The sequence below is a fragment of the Mastomys coucha genome, unplaced genomic scaffold (assembly GCF_008632895.1).
Source record: "Mastomys coucha isolate ucsf_1 unplaced genomic scaffold, UCSF_Mcou_1 pScaffold20, whole genome shotgun sequence".
Classification (NCBI taxonomy): domain Eukaryota; kingdom Metazoa; phylum Chordata; class Mammalia; order Rodentia; family Muridae; genus Mastomys; species Mastomys coucha.
Genome location: NW_022196903.1, coordinates 36,807,058 through 36,819,644, shown reverse-complemented (window position 1 = coordinate 36,819,644; position 12,587 = coordinate 36,807,058). Strand labels below are relative to the sequence as shown.

General features: G+C 37.0%; 1 protein-coding gene across 1 annotated transcript; it reads left to right on the top strand.

Annotated features, from left to right (window-relative positions):
* Positions 1 to 9,935: 9,935 nt before the first annotated feature.
* Positions 9,936 to 11,030, top strand: LOC116098070 (olfactory receptor 9A4-like). Its single transcript, XM_031380818.1, has one exon. The coding sequence runs from the start codon at positions 9,998 to 10,000 to the stop codon at positions 10,940 to 10,942; it is 945 nt and encodes a 314-aa protein (XP_031236678.1). The 5' UTR covers positions 9,936 to 9,997; the 3' UTR covers positions 10,943 to 11,030.
* Positions 11,031 to 12,587: the final 1,557 nt, after the last annotated feature.

Genomic DNA, 12,587 nt, shown 5'->3' with positions numbered 1-12,587 from the left:
TAGGTCACTGAATGATTCCATAAACAATATACTTGACAATGAAGCAAATGGTGTAACAGAGAGGCACACTTTAGCTGTTCCTCTGTGGCCTTGAGGATATTCCCAGAGCTCTGGGTTTCAGGGTTTGATCTGATCCTCAAGCAGTAGGAAGAACAACAATATCAAACAATCAGACCCCCCTAAGCTCCCAGGCACTAAACCACCAACCATGGAGGGACCCATAAATCCAGCAGCATATGTAACAAAGAAAGACCTTGTCTGACATCAGTGAGAGGAGAGACCCTTGGTCCTTTGAAAGCTCGATGCCCTAGTGTAGAGGAATGCCAAGCCAGTGTAGCAGGAGTGGGTTAGTGGGTGGGGGAATACCCTCATAGAAGCAAGGGGAGTGGATATGGGGTAGGGGGTTTTCAGAGGGGAAACCAAGAAATGGGATAACACTTGAAATGTAAATAAAGAAAATATCTAATAAAATAAAATTCTTCTTCTTGTAGTCCTCAACAGTAGGTCTAACTTCAGTTCCCAGCTTGGACTGAATCTAAATCCAATCCTAACTCTCATTCAGTCCTCAAACCTGGTCAGGGTATTGTAGTAAATACAGAAAGAGCTTTTATTTGCCTCAGGTTATTAGTGGAGCCTCCTTTGGTACTCAAGTTTTGGCACAGAGATATGACTTTCAAGTGAGCAATAGGTCATGGCACTGGAGTACCAGAGGGAGTGGCAAGAGATTTCATAAACTAAAGTATACCAAAACCTTATAATGAGTCTCTGGTGAGGAAAGAACACTTCTTTCTCTACATCCCAAGACAGCAGGCTTTATGACTGTTATGCAGCTTAAAAGGCTAGAGTCTACAGGATATCAGAGGACCTTCCTCCTGCTTGGCTTTGCTCCCTGGAGAGAGTATTCCTGATGCTGTTTCTCTTCCCTGTCTCTCTGTCTCTTTCTGTCTGTCTCTGTTTATCTGTTTCTGTTTTCCTGTCCTCACTGCCCCAAACAACCTTAGTCTTGCTGACTTATACAACTAATCTGGGTCTGGTAGTAGGCTTTACAGACTCCAGTCTGGTTTTTATTGTGGAAATAGTAATAAGAGAAAACAAAGAGCCTTCTGGATTGAGCAGAACTGATGTTATGCTTAACAATGTCATGTACCTGTTCTTTCAGACATCACCCAGAGGCAAAGTGCATTAATCCCAAGACTCTAAAAGCACAATGTGTATGCTAACGAGCTGGAGAAGCAAATCAGTATGTGCTTCTAAGATGCTCTTCTCTACCCCTTCTCTGTCCTGTAAGGCCCTTGGGCCATGTACGTAGTGTTATAGACTAAGTAAGAGTATTCAGCTTGAGGAAACTCAGCTGTGAGGACACAGCTTTTATAATGTTCCTTGAGCCTTGGTGGTATTGAGGTTGATATAGATGTCCCATTTAAGGCTGAGCTTTCAGTTTCTTATTCTCAATACATTGACCAGTTATGAATCTCAGTATTAACTACTAACTACTGTAAAAAAAAGCTTTTGTGACCAATGATGGATATATATAGATGCATATATGTATATGCATAAAATAATATTAAGAAGACAGTATGACAACATGACCATTTAGCAAAAATACAATAGTATGTTCCTTCCTTAGGTGTGTGAACCACTCCCAACCATGTGCTTTTGACTAGGTTTACAATACCAGGTATGTATTCTGTCCTATGGAGTGGGCCTCATATCCAAGCAGAAATTGGCTGATTATCTTTTAAATAGTCATGCTACTATTGTACCAGTGGATACTCCGGCTTAGCAGAATCATAATTAGACCTCTGTATAAAGAATTCTCTTTCTAAGAATTTTTCAGGTGCTTGGGCCTTTGGAAGTTAGTTTAGTTGGTGCTCTTAGAGTGTAGTGTGTGAGTCTCTGCTGACCATATCTCTTTCTAACCTATAGAAGATTGATTTAGGAGTTGGGAATGTGTACTTTCACATTATAATTCAGCTAGCAAATTGCCATACGACCATAACAAGTCACCAAGTTTGCTTTGAGTTTCAGACTCACCATGTGAAAGATAAAGTTTTAAAAGATAAGTTTTTCCATTGTCGATATTCTCTGATCTTCATTAATATTAGCCATTCAAATCTCTGTTCCCCTGGCCAAATAGGATGCTTTCCTTGGTCAAGTCTAGGTAGAGGAGTTTCTTGTTGTTGTTCTTTTGGTTTTCCTCATGACTGCCTTCTAGATGAGGTCTTCCTGGTGCTTTCTAGCTCCCCCTTCCTTCCATCTCTCTGTCCATGTCTTCCTCCTTCCACTGCCTTATCCTGAAAGTTCATACAGCACTGAGAGTACATGTGACAAAAACTACTCAGGATCTATAGCTCATACTTATAAAAAAATAAATTCTATATGGTTCAAACAGATTTAAATGTAAAAAGTAGCAAGTGAGATTTTTTTTTAAAAGTTACTTTGAAGTATAAATGTGGGATTATTCTAAAGAAAAAACAGCTCCCAGAAGCCTTGAAGACTTTTAAATGTAACCTCATAATGCTGAAATATTTATATGTATGCATATAAATATTACAAGAAAATTACAAGAAAAATTACAAGAAAATAAAAATATTATAAATGTTTCTTTGAAGTTCCTTTGTAAAACTACCTATTCATTAAAGAGAACTATAATGATTTTAAACATAGGAAATAAATCTTACTTAAAATTTATATTAAAAAAACTTAACGAGCATATTTTGCTTTGTTTTGGCCTCTTGAAACAAAGTCTTACTTACTCTGTAGCCCAAATTGTATTGGACCACACTATATATTTTGGGCCAGACTCGAACCTGTGTTGGTATTTCTGCTTTATAATTTCAAGTATAAAGATTATATCTGTGAGGTAATAGTTTTGAATAACAGTTATTTTCACAATGTGCTAAAGATGAATCAATGAACAGAATAATGATAACATTTTCTTCAATGAAGCATACATATTGAAGACTGATATTCCCTGTCAAATATTGTAAAAGTATTATTACTTGGCAGGCTGAGACAGAGGGGAATATATATATGTATATATATTCCCTCTGTGTATTTGTGTGTGTGTATGTGTGTGGGTATGTGTATGTGTGTGTGTATTCATATACATAGTGATGCATAGTGAACTATGTTGAGAAAGAAGCTACATGGATATCTAACCTTTGTAAGGATGGAAGATTTGTGGACAGAATGCAAATGAGGTTGTTTGCAGGTTTTAATCCCATGGAAAGCTCAGAGCTAGAATGAATTTCACAGTTGTCTTGAATTGTCACTTGGGTTGAAAGATAGGATCGCATCAATGGCCGTTTGGGCACAGGCTGTCTTAGATCAAAGACCATACTATTGAGGAGACATTTCAGTTTTATGGGGTAATTATGAAGAGATTTTCAGTTGTGGGCTGAGAGAAAGAATATTTTATTCCTGTGTCTTACTTAAGGTTTTATTACTCTAAACAGACATCAGGTCCATGGCAAGTCTTATAATGGACAACATTTAATTGGGGCTGACTTACTGCTTCAGAAGTTCAGGCCATTGTCATCAAGGCAGGAACATGGCAATATCCAGACAGGCATGGTGCTGGCATGGTGCTGAGGGCTCTAGATCTTCATCTGAAAGCTGCCAGCAGAATACTAGCTTCCAGTCAGCTAGAGTGAGGGTCTTAAGTCCATGCCACAGTGACACAACTACTCCAACAAGGCCACACCTCCTAATAGTGCTAGTCCCTGGGTGAAGTATATGCAAGCCATCACATCCTGTATCCCACAATACATACAAAAAGAAAGAAGGAGGAAAGAAAGGAAGGAAGGAAGGGTGGGGAGGAGGGATGGAAGGAGGGAAAAAGGAAGGGAGGGAGGAAGTAAACACTACCCCTCTTTATCTAACTGTTTTACAATTCACGTCAATGTTGACTTCATTTCTTCTTGCCTTTACCACATGTCTCTTCCCATCATTCCACAAAAATGAGATACAGCCTTTGTGATACAACTGTATTTATTTTTAAAGCCTAAAGTCAGAATATTTTAGTCCTGTATAGAGCCATATCAATGCACTGTAGCCTCCATTTTAAGAACAGGTGATCACCGTTAGATATGCTTGTGGAGGTTAGATGGGACATTTGCAAAAGTGGTGGTTTGTTGATATCTGATGTTACTAGGTGAATCTTGTGGGTGGGCAAAGGAACAATGTGTGCTAAGCCCCTTGAAGGACGTGGACTAGTGTCTGGGGTTAAGGATGAGATTGAGTAGAGTCGAAATGGTACTAGATTACATTAGGGAAAACCATTTCTACAAATCACACCAGGCCTTATAGTAACTGGGCTTTAACTTAGAGACAGTGAGAAAGCTTCTGATCAAGCAGGACAATTGATTTCTCTCTCTCTCTCTCTCTCTCTCTCTCTCTCTCTCTCTCTCTCTCTCTCTCTCTCTCTCTCTCTCTCTCTCACACACACACACACACACACACACACACACACACACGTAAAAGCTGAAGGGGTGTCATAATGGGTAAAGTGTTTGCTGTCAAAGCATAAGGTGCTGAGTTTAGATCTCCAGCAAGTACATAAAAGATGGGTCTGGGCATGGAGGCACAAGCCTGTGATCCAAGTGCATAGCGGCAGAGACAGGTGGATTCCAGGGACTTCCTACCCGCCATTGTAGCTAAAATAAAATGACAAGCTCTAGGTGCAATGAGATATCCTGTCTTAATATAATTAGGTAAAGGGAAATTGAAAAAAGGCATCCTGATGTCAACCTCTGGCTTTCATGGGTGAGCACACACATACTACACACACACACACACACACACACACACACACACACGACATAGACAATAATTAAAAAGGAAGGAAGGAATGTCCCTCTTTTTCTAACTGCTTTATAATTCACATCAATTTGTCTTCATTCTTGCATCTATCACATGTCTTTCCCCATCATTCCACAAAGTTACATCCTTTGTTATACAGTTGTGATAATTTTTCAAATGTTTTCAATTTAAAACAGGCTAAATTTTTTACACTAAATAGTAATACTTTCAGTTCAAGTTACAACAATTTATTTTTCATATTTCTGCACATGTGTTGCTTACACCACAGCCACGTGGTAGAAGATGTTCCGCATGGAAACATTTCCCTTGTGCCCTTCCTAGTCATTTTTTATCCCTGACTAATCATTTGATTTTTGATACTTCAACTTTTACTTTTATATTTGAGCTTATTAGTGTCTTTAGTCTTTGGCTTAATATAACCTTTTAGCTACTCACTGTGACTCATGATAATGCTTCTGTCAATACTACGTTTCTTTTAATTGTCTAATAGCCTTTCATTACACGAATATACTACAGCTTATTTGGCTATGTATTTGTTATCATTTGAGTCACTGGAGTTCCTTTATGGACTGAACTGTCATCGCCATTCCTAAATGTGTTTTAGATGGGATATGTGTTTTCATTTACCTTGGGATAAGATCTGAGTAACATAATAGGTGTGTATTAGATGCATATATTTACATATTCTTTGTATCCATTGCATATTCCACTAAGGAATATATGAGAATTCCAGTTGCCCATCCTATTTACCAATACTTAATCTGTTTACAGCCAATTCAAGTATTTAAATCTGAGTCTCATTGATCAGTAAATCCTTGCATCTGCACAATACTGTGTCAAAATCCTTTTGTCTTTATTACTGTAGCTTTATTGTATTAAACTTAAATATCACACATCTCCATCTTGTTCTTTTTCATGATTATCCTAACTACTATAGATTCTTTATACTTCATACCATTTTTGAGACCGATTTTAAGCATGATAAAAAGCCTTGTAATGTTCTGAGTGAACCTTGCATTTACTTTATGTACTAATTTGAGAAGAATAGATATTCTAGCATAATTGAGTCTTCTATTATATGAAAATAGAAATTTTGATTATCATTTGTCTCAGCAGGAACTTATAATTTTAAACATATGTCTTATATGTAGCTTATTAAATGTGTCTCTTCATTTTCTTCATGTTTTGATATTTAATTTCTTTTACTTATAATGGATTGATAGGGTATTGAGGTTTTCTGTACATCTATAAATTTTTGCACATCTATCTTTTCTTTCTGTGATTTTGATTACTATACCTATAAATTTAGTGGATTTATTGATCTCAAATTGTAAGACTATCCCATTTATAAATATATAATGTTATTTTTATTTCCTAACTGAAGGTTTTTATTTAGTCTTCTTGTTTTATGAATTGGCTAAAACTTCTAATACATTGTTAGATAGAAGTCATCAGAATAGATATATTTACCTCAGTTCCCATATTAGAAAGACAGTATTAAGTTTCTCCCCAATAAATTTGATGATAATAAGTGTTAGATTTTTTCATAGATTTTATTTTTCAGTTTAAGGAAGAATTTGTTATGTTTCTAATTTTCTCAGAGTTCTGAATCAGTAGGTGCTGATTTACTTCCAGTGTCCTTCCTGACCTTCTAGAGATGGTTGTTAATTTTCCTCTTTGATTTTTACTAACTTTCCAAATTAATGATTTATCTCATATTAAGTCAACTTTGCATTTCTAGAAAAAATGAGAACATTTTAATTATGGATTCTCCTTGCTTAGGGTGGAATTGAGGACTATTCATGTTCTATGTTCACTACAAAATTTTTAAGTAGATTTATTTTCCTGTAAAGTCTTTGGTGTAGAAATCAATCTGACCTAATGAAATCAATTGGAAAGTGCTTTCTTCTCAACTTACTAGGAGACTAGAAGTGTAAGATTTGCATTTTTTCCTTAAATATTTGATAGGATATATCAGACAAGCCATCTGGATCTACAGTTCTCTGTGTAGGAAGGTTTTAGCTATGAATTTCATTTGTTTAACATACATAAGGATATTCAGTTTCATTTATTTTTAAATCAGTAGGTAATTTTTATTGTTCAGAACATTTTCCATTTTATCAGGTGCACCAACTAGTTTCTTTTCTAAGGTATCTTATTTTGTTCTCTGAATTTCATAATTAAAATTAAATTATACCTCTACTTTATAGCGGGTCAGTTATATAAGGAAATAAATTCAAACTTGTTGGAGTGTAATTTTGTGCCAGATGAAAACAAAAGTTTCAATTCTTCTACAGCTTGACCTAGAAATTCCAACTGTAGAAATTTATTCTGGGAAAAAATTGCATATATATTTATAAATATCTAAGAGTACTTAGGGTATTTTTTTTAAACAATGAGCATGGAAAAACACAGAAACTGAGAAACAAAATGTTTGACAATAATAGAATAAAACATCAACATTATGGAGTATTATGTAAGAGAAAAGGTGCAATAATGCCCAGTTTTATGGAGCTGTGTGTATTTTACATGTTGCTAACTGAGCTAGAAAAGGTTGCACAACAGATTTCATAGCACTCTCTTTAAAGGAATATGAAGATCCATAGTTAGAAATCCCTCTAAAATTACATGACAAGCTGGGCTTTAGTAATTTTTAAAAAAAAAAAAAAAACCAGGAAGGAAAATTATTCCCAATTTATCCCCTTAGGTGCCAATTGACATTTCAGAATGAATAGGCATACTTAAAATGAGAACCTACACTCAGACAAATGTTTTATAATGCACACATATTCTGCTCTCTCCAGCACCAAACAGATTTCTGATTTGCATTTTGTCAGTTCTTCCAGGTTGTGAGCATAGCTGTCTTCAGTAGCTTCCTCTGCTCTTCCTACTTGGAAGTGGTCCAGCTGGGACTCAGCAACACACTGCAGGAAAAAAAGGAATAACGAGAACCATGCTGGAGCACATGCAGATGTATATATATTTAGAAGAGGGAAAATCCCAGACACTCTATAGAGTGTGATTAGAGCTGTGGGTGGAACTTCTCCACAGCATTCTGCAGGGTCGAGGTCGGTACTAGCTGTGAGACCCACTGTGACACAGATGGTGAATGTGGCAGGCTTTATGAAAATTTTAAGGTCTAGTTAAGGCTTTCACTTGATTGACATGCAGGCATTCAAAAATATTAGTGCACATTTTCCAGGAAAATGATGATGTCTCTGAGAGGATGGGCCTTATTCTGGTTCTGAATAACTTAGATTCATAGGAAGAGCCTAAGATAATGAACTGAGAAGATGGACTTTTTTGTGTCTGACGCAGTCCAGACCTTGGGGCATTGTGGGATGGTATCCTTAGATTAAGAAGTCCCTGATCAACATGATTTCAGTTTCCCCAACTAAAAGACTTGGAAAAGTTCTGCAACTTAATTGGCCAAAAACGAAGATAACTGAAACTTTTTTCCCTGATCTCCCCAGATAGCTTGCCGAGAGACCTCTCTGAACATAAGTTAATTAAAAACGCATACCTCAGTGAATTTAGTTCCTTCGGGAAGGAGAAAAGAGGTGGAGGGGAGAGAGGAGAAGGACAAACCCTCAAGTCAGAACAGCATGTTGGTTGCCACACTTCTTCCTAAGCTCCTGTATAGATAGATGCCCCTGCCCTCTTCGCCATGAGGGGGCACTCCAGCAGATTTTACAGCTCAGCACTAGCCAGGAAGCAATTTATTACTGCTGAATCTGTAGAATGTCAGAAGCAACATGAAGTACCTCTAAAGAGGTCAGTTCTTTGTAAAAATCCTGCCTCTGTAAAGGAGAAACTAGAGGGGTTGGGGTGGAAAGTCTGGGACTTCGGTGTCTTACAGAAATGAAAAAAAAAAAAAAAATAGAGCTGTAGACTGGGGAAGGGGCAGCAGGTTGGACAGCTCAGCACACAGTCTCATACAGTATGCCCTTTTAGATGTGGGCTGCCCTAATGAAAAATCAGAGGACTGCTCCCTGTTCTGCCTTTTCTTCATTTTCTGCTCCTAACCCAAAGGCTATGAAAGAAAAGCAGACATTGATCCCTCCTAACCACAGAGAAATAGAAAGGGTAATTGAAGGAAGGGTAGAGAGGAATGACAGTGTTGATGTGAAAAAGGAGAAAAAACTAAGGTGAATAGGACTGAGGAAATATGGCTGGACTAGTCTTGACCAGGATATCTAATACTTAACCTATGTCATCCACTCACATATTCATCAGCTGAAAAATTTCCACACTATTCCTGTGGGTCAAAATATACTATATATATGGTGTTATATATGTATACATGTATACATGTATAATTATATATTTATATATTGTTTTGTATAAATATGCATAACTTGTATATGACAGTTTTTAACACAGCTTTGAAGATGTTCTTGTTTTCATAGAGTGTATATTTTAATGTCATAAATGAAAAACAAAATTAAATTTCTTAGTAATGGTTTCTACATCATACAATTAGAGAACTAATTATTATGTAATCTATTAATTTTCTGGCATGTGGTTTAGTACATATATTTTCTCTGAATATAAATTCCACAGGGCAGGGATTTTTCCACTTGTCTTCTTTATAGTTATATAGTTTAATATTAAGGAAGAGAATAAGCAATTAGGTATGTAATATCAGGTAATAAGTGCTATGAAGAAAACTAGAGTTAACTAATGAGCATGCTTCCTTGTTTGGGGAACAGTCACTGGAAAGATGTTTTTGAGGAAATGACAATTATGACCATAGAAGTGAGGAACAGAGAGACCCAGGTATCAGAATATCTGATATTTTGGGGTCTTATCCATACCAGCTATTATCTGTCATTATTTCTAGGCTTTTGAGGATAAACACAGAAAAGAATGAATCTGTTTTGGAAAATTACCCCCATCCCAGAGTTTTCATGTGGAGATACTAATGTTCTGTGATGTTTTAAAATCTGAGGACGGCAAGAACACTGGCCAAGACACTGACCTGACCTTTGCTATATTGGCCTTTGGATGACTTAGTGTGGTACTGCTTATGCAAAGTTCTATGCTTTAACCCTTCTCTGGAATGCCTTTATATCTTATGATGCAGTTAATGTAGGAGGAAGAAAGGCAATTTCATAACCAGAAAGATCTCTTTGATGCAGACCTAAAACTTGGAACCAAAAGTCAAACACAAATGATGGACAACCTGTCTAGTGCAACTGAATTCTGCCTTCTGGGTTTCCCTGGTTCCCAAGAGCTACACTACATCCTTTTTGCCATGTTCTTTTTCTTCTATTCAGTGACTGTGGTGGGAAACATGGTCATCATCATGATTGTCTGTGTTGATAAACGTCTACAGTCCCCCATGTACTTCTTCCTCGGCAACCTCTCTCTCCTGGAGATCCTGGTAACAACTACAATTGTTCCCTTGATGCTTTGGGGGCTTCTGCTCCCTGGAAAACAGACAATATCTCTGACTGGATGCATTGCCCAACTCTTTCTTTACCTCTCTCTAGGGACCACAGAGTTCGCAGTGCTTGGAGCAATGGCTGTGGACCGTTATGTGGCTGTCTGCAATCCTTTGAGGTATAGCGTCATCATGAACAGCCGCACTTGCATCTGGGTGGTCATGGTGTCCTGGATGTTTGGGTTCCTTTCTGAAATCTGGCCAGTCTATGCCACATTCCAGTTTACTTTCTGCAAATCAAATCTGTTAGATCATTTTTACTGCGACAGGGGCCAGTTGCTCAAATTATCTTGTAATGAAACTTTTTTCACAGAGTTCATTCTTTTCTTAATGGCTGTTTTCATTATTGTTGGATCCTTGATCCCTACAATTGTCTCCTACACCTATATCATCTCCACCATCCTCAAGATCCCCTCAGCCTCTGGCCAGAAGAAAGCTTTCTCCACCTGTGCCTCCCACTTCACTTTTGTTGTGATTGGCTATGGCACCTGCTTGTTCCTCTATGTGAAACCTAAGCAAACGCAGGCAGCTGAGTACAACAGGGTAGCCTCCCTGCTGGTTTCTGTGGTCACTCCTTTTCTGAACCCCTTCATCTTCACTCTTCGGAATGATAAAGTCAAAGAGGCCCTTAGAGATGGAGTGAAGCGTTGCTGTCTGCTCTTCAGGGATTAGCTCTTCTCTCAGTCAATATTAGGTGACAGAGCCTAGAAAATCTCAACTTCCCTAGTCCATTAGAGTTGTAGTAAACTCTGAATCCTGTGCACAAGTTACAATCATGTCATGGAAGATATACTTCCAAGTCCCTTTCCAAGGCACTTTAAATGAATCTCTTCTTATGCTAACTAGAATCTTACAGACTTCTTTCTTTACACTAGTGAACACAAGGAAGAATATTTTTGAAGGCACTGGATGGATCAGAGCAAGAAAACAGTTTCTTAAGCATCTTATTAGACAAATTACTCTAAAGATATATTTCCTTTAGGAGAGAAGTATGACAAAAAGTTAAAGTGTAAGAAGTACTATTGACAGAGTACAAAGATAAACATGTTCAATTTGGCCCATCAATTTTGCTAAGACGTTCTCCGTATTTTAGTGCAACTATGTGACAAGATGTCCATCTACATTTTAAAAATATTTGGGTTCTTCTTCTTTTTGTAGATTGTATTACAATTTTCCTGGATTAATTGGTACATAATTGACTATAGCATTGTTTGTATATTGCCACAAAACAATCTAGAATGGTGATGAGGCACATGGCAAATATTTCCTCTGGAAATACTTAGTAATATCCAGAATTATTTGGGAATAGGAATAGGGAAGATTTCTTTTCCCAAACTTCAGAGTATTGCATAAGCTGTGCCTCTTAGAGGCAGGCATAGAAAAAAGAATAAATAAAAATTAAATTCTAGAAATATAGTGGTGTGTGTTACAGCTGCTGAAAACTGCCATTTCGGTCAAAACTTATTCCAGTCTAAGATTTCTAACTTCAAATTCCTGACACCTTGTAAACTGCTTCTCTCCATGCAGAATTTTAAAATGTTTAGTTATTTTATATAGCTCAATTTGTAAACTAGACTTCTTTTGCATTAGACAGCAAACAACATCTATTTGCTCTCAGCTAGCCTCTTGGAAATTCTGAAATGTAAGAGTTCTAAGTGAATTCTTTCCACATTCCCTAAACAAGCAATTTTAATCAGGCTGCTCACAGCCTCAACTTCATCAGGGAATTTCCTTTGACTAAGCAGGAGACATCTCATAACAAAAGCATCTATTTTGTTCCTACTCAGTGTAGGACAAGTGGTTGACATAAAGACACAAAATCATTTGATTTGTTCCAACAGAAGATCAAATTTTTGGAACATTAATTTTCTACTTCAGTGTCTCTATATGGTTAATCCCTTAATCTCTCAGTCAGTCCAATATTTGAAGATGGTGTGGCCTTAAGCTAAAATAGTAGCCTTTGTTAGCTTTCTTCCCCTGTCCTGTCCTGTGTCTTACTTTCCTTTCTAAGTGTGTATTCTCATAGCAAATTTCTCCTGCAGATGTACAAGACTCAATTTTTACTTCTAGAGAACTCAATCCAATTAAGTTCTTATTAGAAATAGACCTGAAACAAAACAGAGAATCTGAAGGTAAATCCATTTTTACTGGACAGAAGTCAATGAACATGTCTCTTTGGAGCTATTGATAGACTTTATAATAACTAGGCTGTGAAGCACATAAGATTGTTAAGGTTTTTCCCCTCTGTGGGCTAGTATTTCAGAAATTCAGGATATGGGAAATGTAAGAACTATATACGTACTGCTCAGTGACATTA